Genomic DNA, 26,745 nt, shown 5'->3' on the forward strand with positions numbered 1-26,745 from the left:
ATTTAGTTTAGCATGGTATGATATCAAAATTTTATTAAAGAATAGCTTAATTATTACATCATACACTTGTACACTTCAGTGTGCCCAAGAAATAATTTATTTGTATAATATCTATTAAGTAGATTGAAGTATTGCTTTTTCTGCAGAGTGGTAGAATCTTGTTGGGTAGCTTGCTTTTTTTTTAATGCAAAGGACCATCTTGGCAACTACGCAGACATTAATTCATTACAATTACAGTCAGACACCATGACAGAGAGGACAGTCATTCAATTAAAGCCGAAATCATTATTTGTAATTTAGGTAGTGCAGGATATCTCCCATCACTTAGTATATTTAATAGCAAAATGGAAATTTGAAGTTTTAATTGAGGGTGGAAATTTTACAAGAGTGCAGCAAAAAATGTGTCTCTGTCTGGCAAACCTTAATTCCTGGAATCGAGCAATTCTGGGCAGCTGATAGGCTAATTTGAATATTATCCTCCACCTCGAGTGTAATTGTGCAACCCAGACTTGATGTCACTGAAATGGCTTGGAATGGATAGTCTTTACTTGAGCAATAAAATATATATTTTACTGAGGAATTTTGCAACTTGTTTACATCAAATTACCAAAAAGAAAATCTGTTAAATCCAAATTTTTGTGTTAGATGGTGAAGGGGAGAACTTCAAACAAAGGCATTCCTCCCTCTTTTCTCCCCTTGTAATTGTATCTATGATTATTATGTAAAATAAGGCCTAAGGAATTGAGATAGAAATGCTTTGACTTGCAAATAGACCTGTTTTGCCATCTAGTGGCATATCTGTATATTTTCTTAGTGAATATATCTGCTAACAGATGCATCATAGAACATAGTGTATGAAATGAATGAATTTTGCAATGCAAGCTGTAATAATTGGAATCAACTGGATCATGTTGATCACAAGATCCGTGATTGGGGCTGTTAACGTGGACCAGTCAGGAAAGCCCTGGCTGACCACTATAACCAGGAGATACCCTGGAGGTTTTCCAGGGGAGGTGGGCATCCTGGGGCATGAAGTGTTTTATTTCTCCCTCTGAATTAATCTCTACTCTCCCTTCCCCTTCATGTTTTCGATCACGTAGGCATTGCCCCTAAAGAAAAGGGTACTGCTTGTCACTGGCAACTCTGGTGTTTTTCTCCTCTTCCTGGTAGTTTAATATGAATAAAGCTTTTGGCACTCGTCGTTTCTTCACTGTGTCCTACACCTACATGCACGCAAAATGGGTGCTAAGGAGAAATGAGCACTACTGCTGTTTGGTGGTGGTGTGGGGGTTTACGGAAAAAATATATAACCAGGAGATTTAGATTTTCCTCAGTTCAGGGGGCCGTCTGCAAGCTGGCTGGCCACAGCCAGTGTACAGTGCACAAGTGTGATTTTGTGACAGGATACTGGCCTCTGCAGTTATTTCACAAACATATAGATACCTGTTCTTGAAAAGAGATGGTGAGGTGGGGGAAGAAGACTTTCACACTGGAAGTCTCGTAGTCTAGATTTCCCTGTAGGCTGTGGAGTTTCATGTCCACTACATATGTCATTTTTCCTTCTCAGAATCTCTGTAGGAAAGCCAGCCAGCCAGCTTGACAGCCTTGTCTTCTGTTTGGGTAGAAAGTACTCCAGACGAGGTACAGTTTTAGATATGCTACTGGGGGGTGGGTGGGGACTTCATTCCACAACCTGGAGAGAGATTCCTGATCCCTGACACCAGCATCTTCTATGTAAGTGCTGTCCAACCTGCAATCAGGGATGGGAAAAAGGGCAGCATGCTGGCTCAGTGGAACCTGCTGCTTTTCAGTGCCAGGGACCCAGCCCCACGTGACTATCTGTGTGGAGTTTGCACATTCTCTCCGTGTCTACGTGAGTTTCGTCCCACAGTCCAAGAACATACAGGTTAGGTGGATTGGCCATGCTAAATTGCCCATAGCGTCCAGGATGTGTAGGTTGGGTGGATTAGCCATGGGAATGCAGGGTTACCCAGAAAGGATAGGGGGTGGGTCTGGGAGGGGATATTCTTCTTTTCTAGATTACTCATATCTCGGAATCACAGTCAGATAAGGAATATTCCAGTGCAAGTCAGTACACAGGTTTCTTGCAACATTTTGAACCTGCAGCTATTTTCCTGGATGCCAGCTTGGGCAAGGAATGGCTACCTGCCAGCAAGTGCCACGTAGCTTGTTAATTCGTGTTAAAGATTGATTAAAGTGGTTAATAAGAGACCAATTGGAATTTTTCACGCGAACATAGGATTAATACTCTAGGAGCACTTTGAGTGACCCCTACATTCACCAAATTTGTCTAACCACAATTTTGGCTCTAGGTTTCCTCTACCCAACATGGACCAGTGGTAAAAGTGCTGACAGGCTGCCTCAAGATAGAGATACCATCTCCACCTCTTATCATAGAATTACCTTTTCTCTCAACTGCATCAGTAGGCTGCAAGTTCTTAATGTTGGAGCACGTCCTGTTGACCTGTCTACTTTAACAGCCCTCCCAGCATCCCATGTGGGAAGTGGGGACCTGCATTTGATTCCAAAATTGAGGTACATGTCTAAAATGAAATGTGTGTCCCAGATTATAGTCAGCTGATCCCTACCCAGTACCATCTGCTCTGCATCCCTCAGTTATAATCACCATCACAGTTCTTCCTCCGCTGTCAACTTTAAACAATCAAGTTACATACCTTCTAGATATGTAGACTTGAGACAGTACTGTAACTTGTTTTATTGCTGAAATACCATGGTTTTGCCAGGAGAGTAAGCATGTTGCAAGTGCTTAAATTTGTGGCACAAATTAGTCACTGATTAAAGGTAATGTTGCCATAGTCTTACTGGACCGTAAGGCTGCTCTCTCATGAGAAGTAGAGAGAGAGAGAGAAAAAGAACTGATGGTGGAGATGAAGAGAGAATTTGAGAATATGAATCTCTCAGCTGGTGGAGGAGTTGAACCCATGCTGTTGGTATCTCTCCATGTTGCAAACTAGCTGTCCAGCTAACTCTCAGACTGCATGAAAATGTTTTTCATTTTATAAGTAGGATTTGAATTTTTTGGAAGCAATCTGCTATTTGGACCATTATACTCAAAATCAAAATGCCAAGTCCTTTTCTTCCGATGAAACATTAATTAAATTGATGAGTGCAGAGAGAGGTTTGAGGATTTTTTTTACGTTTAAATTGTTGCAACATGCAATGCTTTGTCACAGCAAGTAGTGAGGCTGCGATTGTTGTAACTTCTAAGAGAAGAGTAGCTAAACCTTTGAACTAGTAAATGTAGGGAGATCTGGGTGGAGATAATTTGAGTGCTGAAGTTTGCAGTAGCTCCTAATCTTTTATAGAAAGGTTGACAGATTGTTAGCTCTTTCTCAATTCTGTGGGTAATGGTGGATGGCTATTCTTAGTTAGTGGTATGATTTGTCTATTTAATTCCGATAATGAACAAAACTCCCTCATGTTAAATAGTTACATGACCCTAGAGTATTCTGCGTCAACCTCTTAGAGGGACAAGTGACATTCAGCCACACAAGATTGAGCAATAACAGGGGAGGAATATTAGTTTTGGATTGCTTTTGTATAGATCTAGCAAAGATACGATGAATGACATCCTGTGCTATAAAATTATACTATTCCATGGGAACAGAGTTGTAGAGAGAATCATAATTAAAATAGTAGTCTCCATTCATTGATAGATAGTAGTTAAGTTGAATTTCTGTAATAAATTGAAGAATAATGTCATGTGGAGCAGTAACACAGACCTATAATCAAAATAAGGAGAAAACAGCAGGAAAAGGTTAACATTATAAATCAAATGATCCAGGTCGTTATGTTATGATATGATCTTGAACTATAATGTTAAGCTTCACTGGAGCAGCACATAGGAAATCGAGCTCGACATCCCCAGTTTTGTCACAAAAGTTAACAATTTTTAAAAGTATGCAAAATTCCTTAATTTATCTGTATTTTTAGACCCAGGTAGACAGAAAGCACAGAACAGGTTTTTGTACTTAACAAGGATTACGAATTATTACAGTCAGTTCTCCTGAAATGCGCTGGTTGTGTTCTTGTGAAACCCTGTGTTTTAGAAAAATCACACTTTATACACAGCGCTTAAAGTGTTGATGCTGTAATTGTATTATAGACAACACATATTTTAAAAATTTGTAATGTAGAAACAGCGTCCCCAATTCATCAATTGCGTTACAGCGGATTCGTGCTGACGACAGAACAACCTGTACAAACAAATATATTCGAGATATCTGTAAACAGTTATAAACTGTTGACATATAACTGTACAATTAAAATCTAATCCCCTTACAAAACTTCCCCGATATATATACACACACGCGCGCACACACACACACTCAAAGGTATTGTTGTTATGGGTGGAGAGAAAAACTGGAAATGCAGTGCATTGGTCCCTGTCTACAGGTTTCGCTGATATGATCCTTTTGGCTTGTCAGTATTTGCTGTTTATTGATCTCTCCAAGTGTCTTCCACTACCTTACAGGAGACACAGAGCAATTCGCTCACAAACTGTAAGGTCTCTGACTTATTAGTTAAAAACAACAGTTTACAGTACCTGGTGAGGGAAAATACACTGAAAATATGCCGGAGGAAACATCACAGAAGCGCTTCACAGGAGGCCCCCAAGTACTGAGGATGTCACCTAGACAGGGGACGAAACGTCTGCAACACAAGTTCCCAGATCGGCGAACAGAACCACAACAACGAGCACCCGAGCTACAAATCTTCTCACAAACTTTGAATATTGGCCCTCTTCAGGCTTTAGTTTTTTTTAACTACACAGACAAAGACAGCACTTTTTTTTCAGAGATTTCGAGTCTTCTGTCAAATCATTCACACCCACAACTACTCTGGATCCAATCAGATAGGTGCTTGGAGGTAGAAGGCCTTTGTCATCATTAAAGCTGCTCATTATTCCACAGAATAATCAACTACTTGTTTCCAGCCAAATCACATTTTGCACTTAATCCCTGGAGCCAGTTCATCCTCAACTAGACCTCCTCCTCCCTTAATTGGTTTTTTAAAGTCCTTTTCCCAGTTGAGTTCACAATCAAAAGTATAGAAAAATAATTTGAATATAAGATGAGAGAAACTTAGTCCTCTTGGAGTAAACATCAAAATTTTACATGTTTCTGATTAAATGTCTGAGCCTTGTTTCACTTTTTCATCCTTGAATTCTTTATCGTCAAATTCCTAGGTCACAACTGATCAGAAACTTAAACTAGACTGGTCACATCACTGAGGCTACAAAAAAAAAGGAAGGAAGGATTTTCAAAATTTGGTAGAAGATTTGTAGCTCGGGTGCTCGTTGTTGTGGCTCTGTTCGCCGAGCTGGGAATTTGTCTTGCAAACGTTTCGTCCCCTGTCTAGGTGACATCCTCAGTGCTTGGGAGCCTCCTGTGAAGCGCTTCTGTGCTGTTTTCTCCGGTATTTATAGTGGCCTGTCTCTGCCGCTTCCGGTTGTCAGTTCGAGCTGTCCACTTCAGTGGCCGGTATATTGGGTCCAGGTCGATGTGTTTGTTGATAGAGTCTGTGGATGAGTGCCATGGCACTCACTGAGGATGTCACCTAGACAGGGGACGAAACGTTTGCAAGACAAATTCCCAGCTCGGCGAACAGAGCCACAACAGGAAGGAAGGATAGATATTCTGCAGCATGTGCCCTGCAGAGTCAGATGAATAACAAGTAAGAAACATGATGGTATCATGTCCAGCTGTCTGAAGCTCCAACAACATACAAGGAGCTCAACGGCATTCAGAATGAAGCAGCCCACTTTGTTTTTTTTTATTCATGGAATATGGGTATTCCTAGGAGAAAGTGAGGACCGCAGATGCTGGAGATCAGTCGAAAAGTGTGGTCCTGGAAAAACACCGCAGGTCAGGCAGCATCCAAAGAGCAGGAGAATTAAGTTGCCTTTGGTACTTCCACACAGAGGATGGAAGTTCCTATTCAGTCCAGCTACAATGGAAATTCCTACCTACCATAGGTTCTTCATTACAAAAGGTCTTTCCAAAGGTTTCAGGGCCTGTCTGTTAAGACAGAAAATAGGCTGTAGTGTTTGTTTTAATTTTTATGAATCATTTAAAAGTATGTTATTCAGCTGCAAATTTATCGTTCTGTTTATAAAGAAATTAGCTTTGTGCAGTGATCTTAAATATAAGTTTGTTCAGACTAATACATAGAATTTCCCAAAGTATCAGAAATGGCTGTAATGAGTACTTCAAAAAGAAAATAAGTCAACTTTGATATTAATTAAACATGATCCATTGCATATCTTGGCTGCTGGTTGTCTGATACTTTCTTATTCCCAAACCTCAAAGGCAGCTATAATGAAATTCCAAGTTACTGTCCCAAGGTTATTTCACTGAGTTGATGAAAGAGCCATTTTTAAAACTCTCTATACACAAAATACAAATAGACATATGGCAGTTTTGAAAATACATCATGTTTTGAATTTTATCTGTTTTGTACATATAATGCATTTAGTTAAATTTGCTTCATTGTCTAAATAATTCTGTTGTAAATCTTTCTTTTCTATCTATAATTTTCACTTTTCAAAATATCAAGCTTCTCTCTAACTCATTGATTGCTGTTGATTTTCATTTGCTATTAAGAGCAGTGCATCCTAAGACAAAAAGGTTAATGTAAGACATGCATATGCACAACGTATTAGTAGAATGAGATGTCCAGAAAAGGTTTAATAACAACTTTTATGCCAATGTAGGGAAACTCCAAATGCTTTATAAAGGGAAAACTAAAGAGGCGAATGTTAAGTCAGACCAATTGAGTTCGTAAATACTATTGCAAGCTTGATCAAGAAATCACTTTAAGATTTTTAAATTTTGCTTAAAAAGAAACACGCAAAGCATTTTTTGCACCATCTGGACTAACACACAAGAAAACAAATTTGTAAAGAGAAGTTTGCATGCTAAAATGTGTTTGTGCTATTGTCCATATTTGTTAAATAATCCTAAATGTGCTGAGACTTGCACTAGAAACTAGTTGAAGATTACCAAACTGGCTACATGTGATTCATTTGCCTGTGCTAGAAGCTACATATATTAGCCAACAGGATCCTATTCTTTCTAGGCAAAAGGAATTCATTCATACAATGCCCTTTTTGTCATGTAAGAAAATGTCATGGATACAGCTAAACTGCTGCATTCCCCATGCCAACACCCTGAGCAATTAACATCTACTTGCCTGGGCTAAGTTGTTTTTGTGAGATTGACAGTTTGCAATTCCTGCTTCAGTTCATGCCAACCATGGTCCAATCAATCATGCTGCATAAGTTGATATTTCCTTTCATAAGAATTAGGTGCAGGAGTAAGCAATTCAGCCCCTCAAGCCTGCACCTTTCTTTTGACGTGATCATGGTCGACCTTATCTAGGCCTTAATCCCATTTTCCTGCCCTCTCCCCATTACCCTTTAAACCATTACTAATTAAGAGTCTATTTCCTCCATAAATTTGTTCACTCACCTCGCATCTACCACACTTTGGAGAACTGAATTCTACACATTCACCATCCTTTGAAAGAAATAATGTTTCCTCATCTCTGTTTAAAACCTATATTGCTTATCCTAAAAGTTCTATTCTCTTGTTCTAGATTGCACAACATGAGGAAACATCCTTTCCATGTCTACTTTGTCAATCCTTTAGCATATTATATACCCCAATTAGCCCTCATCTCATTCTTCTAAGCTCCCTAGAGTCTAGGTCTAAATTACTCAAACCCTCTTCATAAGACAAGTCTCTCATCTTTGGAATCAATCTAGTGAACCCCCTCTGAATTTGCTCCAGTACAGCTACATTCCTCCTCAAGAAGGACTAAAATGGTAAGCAATACTTCAGGTGTGGTCTTGCAAATGCCTTTCATGGTTGCGGCAATACTTCCCTACAGTTCTACTCAATTCCTTAACAATAAATGCCAAAATTCCATTTGCCTTCCTTTATTACCTGCTGTACCTGCATGCCAGTTTTCTGCAAGAGGACACGTGATTCTTTTGCACTGAAGTACTCTGAAGTTTCTCTTGATTTAAATAATTAAACTGCCCTTCCATTCCTCCAGCCAAAATGGATCACCTCACACTTATCCACATTAATCTTATCTGGCCAAAATATTAGGCTATTCACCTAACCTAATCCATTTGTAAATGTCTTATTTTTTTAATTACATCTTACTTTCCTATTTATTTTACTGTCATCTGCAACTTTGATTATAGCACTTACTGTCCCCGCATTCAATTCATTAATATAGATTCTAGATAGTTGAGGCCCGAAGATTGAATGCTATGGCACCCCACTGGTTACATTTTGCCAACTAGAAAAAGAACCATTTATACTGACTCCATTTTCTGTTGGTTAGCCAATCTGCCATTAAGCTAACAAACTACCTCTAATTCCAAAATTGTTACATTTGGTATCTTGTGTATCAGTCCTAATGAGTGCAATAGTTTGATTTTGTACCTCCTTTTAGCAACATCTTATGTTCTGATCTACCAAGCGATTACAACCAAACATGGAGAGAGATGAAGAGATGGAAGCCTTTAGGGAGAATGTTTGAGAAAATGAAAGTAAAGCAATGAATGTTCAACTAGAAGCAATGGACTGATGGGTTTGGCAAACAGGGTAAAACAACATAAAAGAGAGAGTATGTAGGAGAGAATGTAAAGCTGAAGAAGACTGCACACGTAGGTTGAAGTGAAACCATTGAAGGATTTGATGATGATTTCAAATTCAATGCACTTCATTGTAATCAGTGTAGGTCAATCATAGTGGCAATTATATGTATGTTAGACTTAATATAGGACAGGATGCAAAAGCTGAGTTTTGAATAAAAGGAATGGGATACTGGCATGGAGAGTGTTGTGTTGGATAGGTCTAGAGATGATACACTTATAAAGGTTTTAGCAAAAATTGGACTGAGGTAGAGGTAGAAACCATCAACTTTGTACAGAAGGAAGTAAACATTACATGTGAAGGATTTGATGTGGGTTTAAAACACAACACTTTAAGTTGGTCAGGACATTAAGACTTAACATGGTCTAATTCAGCTTGATTGAATGGTTGGAGAGTGAATGAAATCCTTGCCAATTAACAGGGGTTCTGTATGGTTAAAAGAGCTAATGTTTTTTAATGTGACAAGAGTAATTCCTAAATCTAATCAGTATTTATTTTGAATAAATAACATGAGACAAATAATGGTGTGAGAATACAGAAATATTGGCTGAAACAATTTAAGTTTAATGTGAAAATAACATAGGATATTGTGAAGTTGGATTGCAGAAGACCAAGTTAATTGAGATAAAAACGAAATGCATCAAAATCAATTGAATACAGAAGTTAGCAAATAGGGCATCAGCTCCTCAAATATGTTATGAATGGAGTTTAAAAAAAAGTCTTTCTGTATAGAAGGAAGGGAACACATCGACCTTTAGTTGTGAAGAAACCGATTTAACAGATATGCTTATATTAAAATGAAGGTACTTCATTTGCTATTAAGAGCAGTGCATCCTAAAACAAAAAGGTTAATGTAAGACATGCATATGCACAACGTATTAGTAGAATGAGATGAAGTATTTCAGAAAATGATGGCATTACAACAAGTATAATATTTTTGGAATAAAAGATCAGCAGACTGAGACATGCTTCCACTTTCCTTGTTTGATCTCTTCCCCATATACCGGTGATGAACTTTACAAGTAATTTATGTTTTGATGTGTACCTTTAGCTAAAGTACAACAGCATGTTTTGGATGAACACTTCCACTCAGTGACATAGCTATGTGATTCAGTTGCCATGAGAAACTGGAACAGAACTAAGATACCATTTTAACACCTTTTCAGTGTCTCATGGTATTAAAAAAAAAACAGCTATTTGAGAAACAGAGACAAAGCAGCAGCTACTGCGACTGCTAGCAACTAAGCAGGATGCTGTGCAGAGTTTGGACTCTGTTTTGAACAAAGGAAACAGAGAGGTAAGAAATCAAGGTTTCATACTTACCTTTTGCTATATTGTATGAAATTCCAACATGATTACTTGTATTACTCAGGCATTTTTGAAAGAAGACTTGTCAGTTCATGCCTTGCAACAATAAGCAGCTCGGCGAACAGAACCACAACAGCGAGCACCCGAGCTACAAGTCTTCTCACAAACTTTGAACAATAAGCAAAAGAATAATATGCGTTCTGTATTAGGAACAAAAATACAAATTTCTGTCAAATTGCAGCAAGTATGACAGCATCTCTGGAGAGAAAGCAAAGTTAATGTTTCAAGTCCAATGACTCTTCGTCAGAACTGATTGTAGCTAGAAAAAAAATGGTATTTATGCTGAATATGAGGTTGAGGACTGGGGGGGCTAAGTGATTGGATAGTTGGAACAGACCCATAGACAAAGATGTGAAAGAGTAAGAAAATGAGATTATTGATGGTTGGCTAGGACAGATGAGAAGCTGAATAAGTGACAATGAGCACTGAGAGTAGGAGAGAATGGGTAGGCTGTGTTCAAAACAAACCATATAATATGATAATAGGACTAAGAGTGGGTGAGAATGGGTTGGCTGTGCAGAAAGCAACCCATATCTTGACAAAAGAGATATTAGGGTTTGACTTTAAAGTAAGTTTGAAAAAGAGATTGTTCAAAAATTATCTCAGCATTTGAACGTTGAGGAAATGGATGATTCCTGATAGTGTGCAAATTGGATTGGCTCGGCTCAGATTTGATGGCACACTGACAGTGTGATTTGGAAAGAGATAAAGGCTAAAAAAGAACATTAATTTGGGAAAACATGAAAGGAAACTAGAGAGAAAAAGTTAGAAGGAGAAAAAATGAGGGAAAATCTTGAATTTCAATGAGGAAGTAAAGCAAGAAAATTTGAATTGGATATAATAAGGTTTAGGATTATTCAAGCAATGGTTGGCAGTAAAGACTATAAAACACAGGAGCATAAATTAGGCCATTCTGCCCATTGGGTCTGCACTGCCATTCAGTTTTGGCTGATAGGTTTCTCAACCCCATTCTCCATTTTCTCCCTGTAACCTTTGATCCCCTTGATACTCAAAAACCTATCTATCTCCATCTTAAATATGCTCAATGACCTGGCCTCCACAGCCTTTTGTGGTATATGAATTCCATAGTTTCACCACTGTCTGGCTAAAGAAGTTTCCCCTTATCTCTGTTCTAAAAGGTATTCCCTTTACTCTAAGACTGTGTCTTCAGGTCCTAGTCTCTCCTACCATTGGAAACATCTTCCCAACACTTACTCTGTCCAGGCCATTCAGTATTCTGTAGATTTCAATTAGATCCTCTCTCATCCTTCTAAACTCCATCAAGAATAGTTCAGAGTCCTCTAACGTTTCTCATATATTAAGCTTTCCATTCCTGGGACCACTCTCGTGAACCTCCTCTGAACATGGTCCAAAGCTAGTAAATCCTTCCTAAGATATGAGACCCAAAATTGTGCACAATACTCTAAATGTAGTCTGACCAGAGCCTTATAGAGCCTCAGAAGTACATCCCTGCTTTCATATTCAAATCCTCTCAAACTAAATGCCATCATTGCATTTGCCTTCCTAACTACTGAGTCAACCTGCAAGTTTACCTTGAGAGAATTCTGGACTAGAACTCCCGAGTCTCTTTGCACTTCAGAGTTCTGAATTTTCTCCCCATTTAGGAAATAGTCCAGGCCTCTATTCATCCTACCAAAGTGCATGACCTCACACTTCCCCATCTGCCACTTATTTGCCCACTCTCCTAACCTGTCTAAATCCTTCTTCAGCCTTCCCACCTTCTCAATGCTTCCTGTCTTTGTATCGTCCCCAAACTTAGCCAGAGTACCCTCAGTTCCTTCATCTAGATTGTTAATGTATAATGTGAAAAGGTATGGTTCCCAACACTAAGCCTTGCAAAACACTACTTGTCACTGGCTGCCATCCTCAAAAGATTAGATTAGATTCCCTACAGTATGGAAACAGGCCCTTTGGCCCAACATGTCCACACTGGCCCTCTGAAGTGTAACCCACTCAGAGCCATTTCCCTCTGACTCATGCATCTTACACTATGGGCATTTTAGAATGGCCAGTTCACCTGACCTGCACATCTTTGGACTGTGGGAGGAAACCTGAGCACCCAGAGGAAATCCATGCAGCCACAGGGAGCATGTGCAAACTCCACACAGACCACTTGCCCAAGTCTGGAATTGAACCTGGGTCCCTGGCACTGTGAGGCAGTAGTGCTAACCACTGAACCACTGTGCCGTACTTTTATCCCCACTCTCTGCTTTCTGCCAGACAGCCAAGCTTCGATCCATGCTAGCACCTTGCCTTTAACACCGTGGGCCCTTATCTTAATCAGTAGCATCCTGTCCAGCAACTTGTCAAAGTTCTTCTTGAAGTCCAGTAACATCCATTGGCTCTCTTTGGTTTCACCTTCTTGTTACTTCCTCAAAGAATTCAGCACATTTGTCAGTATGACAGCTCCTTGATGAAAGCATGCTGACTTTGCCCTATTTTACTATACACTTCCAGAAATCTCATCCTTCACAATAGATTCCAGGATCTTACCCAAGACTGAGGTTAGGCTAATTGGTCTGTAATTTCTGTCTTTTGCCTTACTCCCTATTTAAACAGGAATGCCACGTTAATAATTTTCCAGTTCTCTGGGACCCTCTCTGACTCTAGCGATTCCTGAAAGATCACCACCAAAACCTCCACTATCTTTTCAGCTATCTCCCTTAGAACTCTGGTCCATCTGGTCTAGGTGATTTATCCACCTTCAGGCCATTCAGTTTTTCTAGCACCTTCTCCTTGATAATGGCCACCATACTCAGCACTTCCCCCTCACTGTCTTTTGGGATATTACTCGTGTTTTTCAGCATGAAGATTGGCGTGAAGTAATTATTCACCTCCTCAGCCATTTCCTTTTTCCCCACTACTAGCTCTCCAGTGTCATTTTCCAGCAGCGCAATGCCCACTTTTGCCTTTGTTTTGCCCTTTAGATATCAAAAGAATCTCTTAATCTTCCTTTATATTACTGGCCAACTTACCCTCCATATAATCATCTCCCTCCTTAGTTTTGTTGTCCTTTGTTGGTCTTTATAAGCTTCCCAATCTTCTGGTTTCCCACTGCCGTTTGTCACAGTATAAGCTTTCTCTTTTGCTTTTATGCTATCGCTGATTTCCCTACTCAGCCATGGTAGACTCATCCTCCCTGTACTGTACTGCTTTTCCCTCAGGATGAATTTCCGCTGCGTCTCCTGCATTACTCCCAGAAACTTCTGCCATTGCTGTTCCACTGTCTTTCCTGCTAGGCACCTCTCCCAGTGAATTTTACCCAGCTCCTCCCTCATGTAGATACCTTAATTCAACTGTAATAGCATTGCCTCTGATTCTATCTTCTTCCCCTCAAATTGCACAGTAAATTCAATTGTATTATGATCGCTACCTCCTAAGGGCTCCTTCATCTTCAGCTCCCTTATCAAGTCTGCCTCATTGCACAACACTAAATCCAATATTGTCTGTTCCTTGGCTCCATCACAAGTTCTTCAAAAAGCCATCTGATAGACTTTCCACAAATTCCTTTCCTTGCATTACACGACAAACCAGATTTTCCCAGATCACCTGCATTTTGAAATTCCCCATAATCACTGTAACTTGGCCTTTCTGACACACATTTTCTATCTCCTGGTTTATTTTGTGCCCCAGCTTCTGAGGAAAAGATGAGTATTGCAGATGCTGGAGATTAGAATAGAGAGTGTGTTGCTGGAAAAGCACAGCAGGTCAAGGAGCAGAAGAATAGACGTTTTAGACATAAGCACTTGCATCAGGAATGAGGCTTGTGGTCTGGGGGGGCTGAGATATAAATGGGAGGGGTTGGTGGGGAGAAAGTAACTGTAAATGTGATAGTTAGATGAAGGTGATGGAGAAACTAATAGGTCAGAGAGGAGGGTGGAGCGGAGAGATGGGAAAGGTGCTGGACAGGTCAGGATGGCAGTGCCGAGTTGGAGGCTCGGGATTGGGATAATGTGGAGGGAAGGGAAATGATGAAACTGTTGAAATCCACATTGATCCAACGTGATTGCAGGGTCCCAAGATGGAATATGAGGCGTTTTTCCTCCATATGTCAGGTGCTAAGGGTTTGGCGATTGAGGAGGCCCAGGACCTGCATGTCCTTGACGGAGTGGGAGGGGGAGTTGAAGTGTTCAGCCATAGGGTGATGGGGTTGGTTGGTGCGGGTGTCCCAGAGATGTTCTTTGAAACAATCTGCAAAATTGTGTCCTGCCTCCCCGATATAGAGGAGACCACATCAGGTGCAAAGAATACAATAGATGACATTGGTGGAGGTACAGATAAATTTCTGTCAGATGTGGAAGGATCCTTTGGGGCCTTGGATAGAGGTGAGGTGAGGGGAGTGGTGTGGGCGCAGGTTTTGCACTTCCTGCTGTGGCAGGGGAAGGTGCCGGTGTGGGCTGATTGGGGGGGGGCGTGTACCTGACGAGGGAGTTGCGTAGGGAGTGGTCTCTCGTGGAGAGACCAGAGATTTCATACTCCCTTAGAAGAACCTCTGCCCTAGTTTTATTGTTGGTACCTAAGTGGACTCGACCACTGGATCGTTACCCTTCTACTCTTAAGTTTCTCTGCAGCCCAGATGAGATATCCTGAATCCAAGCACCAGGCAGGCAACACAACCTTTGGGATTCTTGATCCTAGTCACAGAGAACAGCGTTTTGTGGATGACTGAGAATGAACTGATTTAGATTTGAGAAGGAATATTGACTTAGTGTCGAAACTCAGTGCAGATGGAATTGAAATATACTTTGGCAATTTTTCTTAAATGGCACATAAAACTGCAGTATCTAAATAAAATTGGACTGTTTTACTGCAGAGTGGTATTTGTGGGGAAAGCTTTGGTGACGTGCCCATCCCTTTCAGATAAACCATTTTATGACCATGATGAAAACTACTATACTCAATTACTATAAGTTAGTGTCAGACTCTTATAGACATAAGTGTTTGATAAACCACTTAGCATTGTCAACACTTAAAAAGAAATTCAAAGAATTTGTGAGCTCAGCAAAAATGTGTAGTACTGAGCTTTCTTAACTGAACATCAAAATACCTTTAATAATATTTCTAAAGTAGCTGAAAAGGATTTTACTTGACAGAAAATTAGCTACTTGCACCAAGTGTTAAACGTGCCAGAGAAAGAAAACTGGAGAATTCAATTGTGGCAAAGAACTTTAAAAATGAATTTGAATTTTAACAGAATAAGATGAATTTAGCTGTTTTTCCTTCGCAGTCTGGAACATTAAAAAGTGTCGAGACATAGAAGAAAAGTGGAAACCCTAATGATTTAGCTTCTAAAATCAAATTGGAATTCAGAGAGTAAGAAGTGACAAAGGCTTTTTTCCCATGGATTTTAATTCACAGCCATGAGTACCCAGGTGCCAGATGGTTTGCCAGGACGCAGCAAATGTTATTCTTGGCAAAGGTAATAAAATCAAACAAGCTGAACAACCTTTAGGCCCATAATAGACACTATTACATGGTGCAGTCCATGTTCAAGCAATGTATGGAAGCTGTGGGTATGTGAAAAGAAGCTGGGGCTGCTGGAAGTTGTGGTGGTTGTGGTGGTGGAGGGGAGCCAGGGATACTGGAAGGATGTCAAGGGGTGTGTCTTCAGCTCGTGACATCAAAGGTGCCTTGAAATTTACCAGTAATGTGCCTTGCCACAAGGCCTCTGCATTGATTTTGCCATTGAAACTATGCTGAAGACAGGAGTACATTTGCTGCTGCAGGCTGTCATTAGGCTAAGATCATATCTGTTCCCATTATCAGTGGCGAAGGCCTCGACTTGCCACTGAATGCAAAATCCTGGCCATGCTAATTGATTTAATGCATGAGCTTTTTTCCTTCTCCTAAATAATATCCGTCATTAAGAAGCCAAGTGTTTTTACACAAAGTATTTTGAACTCTTTACATGCTGCATGTTTCTCTTTAAAGGTCCCAAAGATAGTAGATCAATTTTACAGCTAATCAACTTACGGGTTATACATTTCAGAAGACATAAATGCAGGTTTGTGCCTACAATTAATGCCTATGGCATGCTTTCCTTCATTGGAAGGGGCATTGAGTGTAAGGATAGGCAAGTTATACTACAGCTTTATAGAATTTTAGTGAGGCCACACTTGGAATATTGCATACATTTCTTGTCACCATGCTACCAGAAGGTTATGGATGGTTTTGAGACGATACAAAAAAGTTTTACCCAGATGTTGTCTGGTATGGGAGATTTTAGCTATGGAGAAAGGTTGGATTGACTTGGTTTGTTCTCACCAAAATGCAGGAGGTTCAGGGGCGACCTGATCAATGTTTAAGTTTGTGAATGACATGGATTGAGTGGAAAGTAGAAGCTTTTTCCTCTGGGGGCGGGGTAAAGGACACAGGTTCAAGGTGTTGGGGGTGGGGGAGGGAAAAAGTTTAAAAGAGATGTGCAAGGCACATTTTTCAGAGTGATGAGCACCTGGAACACGCTGCCAGAGGGCACAGTGGAAGCAGGCACAGAAGCAGCATTCAAGAAACACCTGGGCAAATACACAAATAGGAAAGGAATAGAGGGACACGGATTCTGGCAAATGCATTTCAATACAGATAAGTATGAGATATTGCACTTCTGAAAGTCAAACCAAGGTAGGTCATATACAATAAATGGTAAGGTCTGATGAGTTTCGTGGAACAGCGCAACCTCAGAGTACCAGTGCATAGTTCTTTGAAAATGTGTCACAGGTAGACACGGTGGTGAAGAAGGCATTTAGCATGCTGGCCTTCATCGGTCGAGGTATTGAGTATATGAATTGGGATGTTACGCTACAGTTGTATAAGTTGTTGGTGAGGCCACACTTGGAGGATTGTTTACAGTTTTGGTCAACCTGTTACAGGAGAGGCATAGTTAAGCTGGAAAGAATGTAAAAAAGATTTACAAGGATGTTGCCAGGGCTAGTAGGCCTGAGTTATTGGGAGAGATTGGCCAGGATAGGAGTTTATTCCTTGGAACATAGAAGAATGAGGGGTGACCTTATTGAGTGTATAAAATCTTGAGGAGCATAGACAAGAATGAGGAATTGAAATTATAGGGCATAGCTTTAAGATGAAGGGGGGAAAGATTTAAGAAGGATCTGAGGAGGACCTTCTTCATGCAGAGGGTGGTGCACATATGGAATGGACTGCCAGGGAAAGTGGTTGATGCAAGTGCAATAGCAACTTTTTAAAAACATTTAGATAGGTAAATGGATGGGAAAGTTTTGGAGGGATGTAGACCAAATGTGGGCAATTGGAACTGACCGAGTGGGCACCATGGTCAGCATAGAGGGTCAATTCTTACACTAATATATACACGGTAATGCCAAATTGATGAATAGTCTTTAATTTCATCATGAAGGAAAGTTTTCTAAATAAGCATTGTTAATTGAATTCCACAGCATATATGTTTCACTATATACATAATAATGCAGATTCTGCTGAAATGAGGATTTGCACACCTAGGTTTTAAGATTCTTGATCCGTAAAGTTCTTGGAAGTACAAACTGACAGTGAAGTGGCAAGGGCACAGGACTTTTGGGGCTTTGGAGAACATTGAAGTAAGGATACATCCCCTTAATGAGATTTAAGGATTGAGAAGTAAACAATGGAAGGACAGGGAAGGGGAGTGATCTATAATAGGTAAAACAAGGCTCAGTAAGAGAAAAGGGAAAAGACGAGAAAGATTGAGTTGAGTACAAGAGAGAAAGCAAAAGGTGGAAATGGAAAGTATGAAAAATATTGGCACATGTGAAACACATCTTAAACTGACTTGAATACACCTTTAATATTTTTGCATGAATGCAATTGCTGTGCATGCACAAATTTATCCTTTCAGTTGGATAGATGATATTGGTGCTGATGGGAATTTAAGGTCAATATTTAACAATAGTCATGCCAGACATGATCAATTATGAGGAATAAATCAGTTTAAGTACCACATAACACACAAAATGTGTTATTAAACAGTCTTGACAGTCCTTTTAGCTTGTGCGCTTTAATTTACATTGTGATCAACTGTGTGTTAACAACAACTAACATTTTGTTGCTAACAAATCTCTTTTCCTGTTCTCACCATCTGTCTGAGGTGGGGCATATTTCATCACTCTCTGTTTGTGGGCTCTGACTTTGCAAGGACTGCGACAACACTGTGGTAAAGTTAAACTAGAAATAGGGTTAATATCATACATTCTTAGATTTGGAGCAGGGAAGGAGAGTCTTGCAACACAAACACACTTAAAAATATAGGAGGAGGTACAGAATTGGAACAGATAAAGAGATTATTTAATCAAATAACAATTTAATACAAAGCAATATTAGTTCAGCAATATTAGTTTATCAACATCCTTGCTTTAAAAGTGGAGTCTAAAGCTGGCGTTAGCAGTTTAGAATTCATTAGTGGGATTTTCTTATCTCAAGAGGGTTGGAATATAAAAGCAGAGATGTACTACTAAGACTTTATAAAGCTCTGGTTAGGCCCCATTTGGAGTACTGTGTCCAGTTTTGGTCCCCACACCTCAGGAAGGACATACTGGCACTGGAACGTGTCCAGCGGAGATTCACACGGATGATCCCTGGAATGACAGGTCTAGCATATGAGGAACGGCTGAGGATACTGGGGTTGTATTCGTTGGAGTTTAGAAGATTAAGGGGAGATCTAATAGAGACGTACAAAATAATACATGGCTTTGAAAAGGTGGATGCTAGAAAATTGTTTCTGTTAGGCGAGGAGACTAGGACCCGTGGACACAGCCTTAGAATTAGAGGGGGTCATTTCAGAACGGAAATGCGGAGACATTTCTTCAGCCAGAGAGTGGTGGGCCTGTGGAATTCATTGCCACGGAGTGCAGTGGAAGCCGGGACGCTAAATGTCTTCAAGGCCGAGATTGATAGGTTCTTGTTGTCTAGAGGAATTAAGGGCTACGGGGAGAACGCTGGCAAGTGGAGCTGAAATGCGCATCAGCCATGATTGAATGGCGGAGTGGACTCGATGGGCCGAATGGCCTTACTTCCACTCCTATGTCTTATGGTCTTATGGGATGGATTGATGGATTATCCAGTAGTTAAGGAGTTTTAGACAACTTCTGTTGGAAAAAAAAAGTCTTCTGAGGAAGTAGTGCTTAACAGTTTTGACGAAAGGAGGGTTTTCCTCCTAGAATGTACAAATGCATGTTGGTGGCTGCTTCCTCCAACCCAGAAGTCTTTTTCTTTGTAGACTGGAGTTAATGGTGTTGACTATTGTCTGTAGTTGCTGTGTGAAACAGCACTAACTTCTTTGAGGCAGGACGGTGGCTCAGTGGTTAGCAGTGCTGCCTCACAGTGCCAGGGTCCTGGGTTCAATTCCAGCCTCACACAACTGTCTGTGTGGAGTTTGCACATTCTCCCCGTGTCTACATGGGATTCCTCAGAGTGCTCCGGTTTCCTCCCACAATCCAAAGGTGTGCAGGTTAGGTGAATTGGCCATGCTAAATTACCCATAGTGTTCAGGGATGTGTAAGTTAGATGCATTAGCTAGGAGAAAACAATAGGATAGTGGTGCAGGGAAATGAATCTGGGTGGGTTGCTCTTCAGGGGGTTGGTGTGGACTTGTTGGCCCAAAGGGCCTGTCCCTGCACTGTAGGGATTCTATGATTTTAATTGCTTGCTGTTTCAAATTTATATAGCTGAAAAGGTAATTAGATTCCATACAGTGGGATTCATTCAACTAAGCCCATAGGGGCGGCACGGTGGCACAGTGGTTAGCACTGCTGCCTCACAGCACCAGAGACCCGGGTTCAATTCCCACCTCAGGTGACTCTCTGTGTGGGTTTCCTCCGGGTGCTCCGGTTTCCTCCCACACTCCAAAGATGTGCAGGTCAGGTGAATTGGCCATGCTAAATTGCCCGTAGTGTTAGGTAAGGGGTAGATGTAGGGGTATGGGTGGGTTGCGCTTCGGCAGGGCGGTGTGGACTTGTTGGGCCGAAGGGCCTGTTTCCACACTGTAAGTAATCTAATCTAATGGAAAAAAGATGTAGTTTCTATTGAGACAAAGGTTTGTATTGCAGGTAGCACACTGTTCATGGACTCATTGCAGGAATTAAGTTCAAAGTCATTGACGCATCTGGAAGGACAGGTGCAACCTGTAATTACATTATGTAAGCATTTTTTCTTGTAGATGATTGCCTTTGTAGCAGATAATAACATAATAGTTAGTGTTCCAAACCCATCAGAAGGTATCTGGCTGCATTTTGTCTGACTAACATTGACTTTGCAGGTGTATCTAAAAGATTATTGCTAAATCCAATCACATGATTGTATGTAGCAGCCACTTTTTGCTGGGCTGTTCACTATCTTTTCAGATTAGTCACTAAGTACATACACGTACATTGACAATTTAGCTTTTGTTTTATCTCTCCATGGCAGTTTATATAGAGCCTTGAACATTTAAATGTCCCAAGTGACACTAAGCCAGATAAGATGTGTGTTTGTGACCAAATGCTTTGTTAAAGTATAATGAAAAGTGTTTAATATGTAGGTTTTTACATTTTTAGATTGGGATTTCAAAATAGAGGCACATGGATATGGGTTAGTTCTGTGAAGTTTGTTTTGATAAAGTATGTCAGAAAATCGTTTTTTTAGAGATCTATGAGCATTAGCTCCCAGAAGAGACATGACTGCAGTCAAGTGCCTGGGAGAAACCCCTTATAGTGTAATAGAAAAATGTTTTGCAATTTAGTTTATGATGAACAGTGTATACACGTTAAGGGAAATAATTTTGTTTTAAGAACAATAATCTTAAAAGTTCAGTTCAGGAGAGAGCAGCTTTCCTTCTAAAGGAGAACTACATTTAAAATCTACTATCTGCTATAGTGGGATTTGAACCATGTCCCCAGGTTACAGAGATAGGGAGCAGAAAGGAATGGAGGGATTTTAAAACAAGAATTTTCACTTTAGTGGAAGTGTTTTATAGCCTCGAGTTTTCAAGCCAGGAAAGTTTGTATAGAAGTCATCAAGTCGTTAGAACTGAGAAAGATTAGGTCCTCAAAATTGTGAAACATTCAAGCTCAGGGACTGGAAATGAGTCATAAAATTAGCTCTACATTTCACAAAAATGAATCGGAAGAATCATTTTAGTCTTAGAGTTGAGACCGAAGTATAATTTCTTTGCACGTGAATCTCTTTAACAGATATAGCGTCAGAGACCTAAGTGCATCAGCTCCCAGAAGACATGTCTACCAAGAACATACCTTTTCTTCTATTTTTTACTACAAGTTCTGTACCATGTTATTATTGATAGATGAGTAGTCATATGTTTTAGAAGTACTTGGTGCCATAAACTCAGTTTTGAAGTTGAATATAGTCAACGTAGCTTTGTGCGTTGGAAATAGTGTTTCACTAATTGATTGAATTTTTTGAAGTAGTAACGAAGAGGATCGAGGAGGGCAGAGCAGTGGATGTGATCTACATGGACTTCAGTGAGGTGTTCGACAAGGATCTTCATGGTAGACTGTTTAGCAAGGTTAGATCACGCAAAACTAGCCGATTGGATACAGAACTGGCTCGAAAATAGAAGACAGTGGTGGTGGAGGGTTGTTTTTCAGAATGGAGGCCTGTGACCAGTGAAGTGCCACAAGGTTCGGTGCTGGGTCCAATGCATTTCATCATTTATATAAATGATTTGGATGTGAACATAGGAGGCATGGTTAATAAGGTTTCAGATGACACCAAAATAGGTGGACAGCGAAGAAGGTTATCCTCTGAGTACAGCAGGACCATGGCCAGATGGGTCAATGGGCCGAGGAGGGGCAGATGAAGTTTAATTTAGATAAAAGTGAGGTGCTGCATTTTGAAAAGGCAAATCAGGGCAGGACGTATACACTTAATGGTAAGGTCCTGGGGAATGTTGCTAAACAAAGAGACATTGGAGTGCAGGTTCATAGTTCCTTGAAAGTGGAGTCGCAGAGAAACAGGATAGTGACAAAGGCATTTGGTAGGTTTGCCTTCCTGTTTCCATGCTGTACAGCCTTTGACTCTATATTATTCACCTAAAAAGGTGAATTTTGAATTTGTAAGCATGCTATTTTATTGTATTATCCTTTTCAGTAAAATGATGCATTTGGTTCAGTGGAAAGGGAATTTACTGTTTGCCGGTTTGACTTATGTTTGACAGCATTGAATTTTTGACATCTTTATGGAGCCTATTCTCACTTTGTATGAAAATGTCACTGTGAAACCCAATGGCTCTATCCATTATGCAAACCTATTGCAAACAAAAGAAGTCCATTGAAATAGTTGTGCCCTCATTTTTGACAAGGAAAATAGCTTTTATCTCAATTTCTTATATCATAAGTTTTCACTGTTATATGTATGAGTGGAAGTCACATTATCCACTGTGAGTAAACCAAACACTATCATATAAATTGGCCTACAAAACCCTGGCAAACAACTATGGCCTTGATATGAACGCTCCCTCTGGACAGGGGAGAATTCAGAAGGGGTAGGGAATATTTGGTAATGTGAAATTCAGGTATCTGATCACAACTTAGAAACACCAACAAGCCAACAATAATAGGTGGGATGATTTGAAATTAATTAATGATGCATGGATTTCCCAGAGTGTGCACGAGCATTGAGGGAGAAGGGAGGGGGACTGATGGTGTCAGGAAACTTTAAAGTGAAGCAAACGGAGTGAATAAAGCTATGACCTACCTCAGATGATCCTGCTCCCCAGGTTAAGTAGCTCTTTTACCATTCCATCTGAGCTGAGGGATGCAGTAGTACTTGCCTGAGTCCCTGCAGGCTTCTCCAGCTCCAATACACAACATTTAGCCACTCCTAATCCCACTGTTTGCATCTTGTGCGCTAAGCCAGGCTGACCTTAAACCACTCCCACACTGCAGATGATCTCTTTCCATCTCCATCACACTTAATCGGTTTTCTCTCCACAAGCCATCTCTCACAGCATATGTATTTCTGTCCTGCTTTTGTCCATTTTGTGGCCAATATTATTCAAAAGTTTATTCATTGAAGATGTTAATTTGTGTATTTGCACCTTCATTTTTACATTGATAATTGTCAGGTCTATGGAACCAACTGTTTATTTGGGCCATGTTCCACAAAGCTTTTCTCATAGCTACTAATCCAAAAAGCTATGGGTGCTAGTCCTAGCAAAGCAGCCTTCCAGAATAGGGAAATAATTTGGGGTCAATTGACACCCTTGAAAGGAAACTAGATAAATATTTTCGATGAAGTTTTGAGGATTGTAAAAATATTACGCAATTGCTTGGTTTATTCTTAAAATGGAATATTAATCATTTTTTAAATTTATTGTTTGTTTTACATGAACTGCTTTCCTGTAAAGAGCAATTATCAATATACTCTCTTTCAGGGAATTGTTGTCACACCGCCACTACTTCTGCTGTTTGTGAGTACATAGATTAATAAATACTTGTATATTTGTGTTTTTGAAATTATGTCCAACTGTAAAACTTCCAAAAGCTCATTTTAAATTATTTTTTCTAAGTTCTTGAATTTACATATATAGTATAAGTACATTGATGTGCTTAACCTTGAAAATAGCTTGTATGTTCTTCCCTACTGTTTTTATATTTAAAATTCATAGCTTATATGGTATCATGATTTCGTGATACTTCTATAAAAGTAATTGAAATTCTCAGTGCAACATATGCTTATTTTATGATATTTTGCAGTTTAGAAACTGTGTTTGTTAAACTGTACACAGCATTTGTCATAAATGTGCATGTGCTGTCTACACTCAGTGGATACATCACCAAGGTAAACAGTTTTTAAAAAAAGGAAAGGAAAATTTGGCATTTGTTTTGAGAAAAATTAAAAAGCAAAACAAAGAGTTTATGGAGACTAAAATCAGAGGTTGTGGCTTATCTGACGTACTATCTGAAATTTTAGCCTACTCACTGCGAGAGTAATGTACGACCATGGGAGAAAGTACAGTCCAGATTTTACAGGATAATGCAGAATTTAAGACCTCATCTTTTAGAACATAGAACAATACAGCACAGAACAGGCCCTTCGGCCCACGATGTTGTGCCGAACTTCTAACCTAGATTAAGCACCCATCCATGTACCTATCCAAATGCCACTTAAAGGTCGCCAATGATTCTGACTCTACCACACCCACGGGCAGCGCATTCCATGCCCCCACCACTCTCTGGGTAAAGAACCCACCCCTGACATCTCCCCTATACCTTCCACCCTTCACCTTAAATTTATGTCCCCTTGTAACACTCTGTTGTACCCGGGGAAAAAGTTTCTGACTGTCTACTCTATCTATTCCTCTGATCATCTTATAAACCTTTATCAAGTCACCCCTCATCCTTCGCCGTTCCAATGAGAAAAGGCCGAGAACTCTCAACCTATCCTCGTACGACCTACTCTGCATTCTAGGCAACATCCTGGTAAATCTTCTCTGCACCCTCTCCAAAGCTTCCACATCTTTCCTAAAGTGAGGCGACCAGAACTGCACACAGTACTCCAACTGTGGCCTAACCAAAGTCCTGTACAGCTGCAACATCACTTCACGACTCTTGAATTCAATCCCTCTGCTAATGAACGATAATACTCCATAGGCCTTCTTACAAACTCTATCCACCTGAGTGGCAACCTTCAAAGATCTATGTACATAGACCCCAAGATCCCTCTGCTCCTCCACCTTACTAAGAACCCTACCATTAACCCTGTATTCCGCATTCTTATTTGTTCTTCCAAAATGGACAACCTCACACTTGGCAGGGTTGAACTCCATCTGCCACTCCTCAGCCCAGCTCTGCATCATATCTAAGTCCCTCTGCAGCCGACAACAGCCCTCCTCACTGTCCACAACTCCACCTATCTTCGTATCATCTGCAAATTTACTGACCCACCCTTCGACTCCCTCATCTAAGTCATTAATAAAAATTACAAACAGCAGAGGACCCAGAACTGATCCCTGCGGAACTCCACTTGTAACTGGGCTCCAGGCTGAATATTTACCATCTACCACCACTCTCTGCCTTCGACCGGTTAGCCAGTTTTCTATCCAATTGGCCAAATTTCCCTCTATCCCATGCCTCCTGACTTTCCGCATAAGCCTACCATGGGGAACCTTATCAAATGCCTTACTAAAATCCATGTACACTACATCCACTGCTCTACCCTCATCCACATGCTTGGTCACCTCCTCGAAGAATTCAATAAGATTTGTAAGGCAAGACCTACCCTTCACAAATCCGTGCTGGCTGTCCCTAATCAAGCAGTGTCTTTCCAGATACTCGTAAATCCTATCCCTCAGTACCCTTTCCATTACTTTGCCTACCACAGAAGTAAGACTAACTGGCCTGTAATTCCCGGGGTTATCCTTATTCCCTTTTTTGAACAGGGGCACAACATTCGCTACTCTCCAGTCCCCTGGTACCACCCCCGTTGCCAGTGAAGACGAGAAGATCATTGCCAACGGTACTGCAATTTCCTCTCTTGCTTCCCACATAATCCTACGATATATCCCGTCAGGCCCGGGGGACTTGTCTATCCTCAAGTTGTTCAAAATGTCCAACACATCTTCCTTCCTAACAGGTATCTCTTCTAGCTTAACAGTCCGTTTCACACTCTCCTCTTCAACAATACGGTCCCTCTCGTTCGTAAATACTGAAGAGAAGTACTTGTTCAAGACCTCTCCTATCTCTTCCGACTCAATACACAGTCTCCCACTACTGTCCTTGATCGGACCTACCCTCGTTCTTGTCATTCTCAGGTTTCTCACATACGCATAAAATGCCTTGGGGTTATCCTTGATCCTATCCGCCAAGGATTTTTCATGCCCTCCCTTAGCTCTCCTAATCCCTTTCTTCAGGTCCCTTCTGGCTATCCTGTATCCCTCCACTGCTTTGTCTGAACCCTGTTTCCTCAACCTTATGTAAGCCTCCTTCTTCCTCTTTACTAGACATTCAACCTCCCTCGTCAACCAAGGCTCCCTCACACGACCATTTCTTTCCTGCCTGATAGGTACATACATATCATGGACACATCGTATCTGCTCTTTGAAAAAGTTCCACATTTCCACCACATCCTTCCCTGACAGCCTATGCTCCCAATGTATGCTCCTCAAATCCTGTCTTACAGCATCGTAATTTCCCTTCCCCCAATTGTAAAATCTACCTTTAAAATCTTTTAAATCATTCAATTTGAGGGAGATTAAAAAGAATCTGATCCAGTTTTTAAATTAATAGAAGGAATAGACAAGGTAACTGTTAGATTATTTCCATTAATGTGCCTGACCCCAGATTAATATTTCCGTTGCTATGCCTGACAACAAGCTGCCAAAGAAACAGCACTACTCTGAACTCGGTCACACTGAGAAATTCTCAGGACAGTGGAAATACTTTAGGGATGTCTTTAAACCTACTGAAAATGGCAAACTTGCCTTTCGAATCATAGGAGACCCTGGCTTGTGACCAAACAAAAATGAATAAGGCTAAATTAGGAAATACCACTCACATCAAGAAACAAAATTGAGACATAAAAGACAGTATGCAAACCTCCACTTAGCCCATCTACTGAATACTTCAAAATGCCACTTTCAAGGCTTTGGGAGTAAGGAAATGACTTCTTTGCTTCTGACTTGCTGTCGTAGCCAGTGTTTATA

At 40.4% G+C, this 26,745-nt stretch overlaps 1 protein-coding gene across 4 annotated transcripts in view; it reads left to right on the plus strand.

Annotated features, from left to right (window-relative positions):
* slc10a7 (solute carrier family 10 member 7) overlaps positions 1 to 26,745 on the plus strand; it is a 272,017-nt gene that overhangs the window by 152,075 nt on the left and 93,197 nt on the right. For 3 of the 4 annotated variants that reach the window (XM_072569113.1, XM_072569293.1, XM_072569205.1), the window contains one exon: positions 23,476 to 23,511. The exons of the other annotated variant lie outside the window; for it this stretch is intronic. In XM_072569113.1, coding sequence (XP_072425214.1) covers positions 23,476 to 23,511 — 36 coding nt within the window. The remainder of the gene's footprint in view (positions 1 to 23,475; positions 23,512 to 26,745) is intronic. 4 annotated transcript variants of the gene reach the window in all.

Source organism: Chiloscyllium punctatum, chromosome 1 (genome assembly GCF_047496795.1).
Source record: "Chiloscyllium punctatum isolate Juve2018m chromosome 1, sChiPun1.3, whole genome shotgun sequence".
Classification (NCBI taxonomy): domain Eukaryota; kingdom Metazoa; phylum Chordata; class Chondrichthyes; order Orectolobiformes; family Hemiscylliidae; genus Chiloscyllium; species Chiloscyllium punctatum.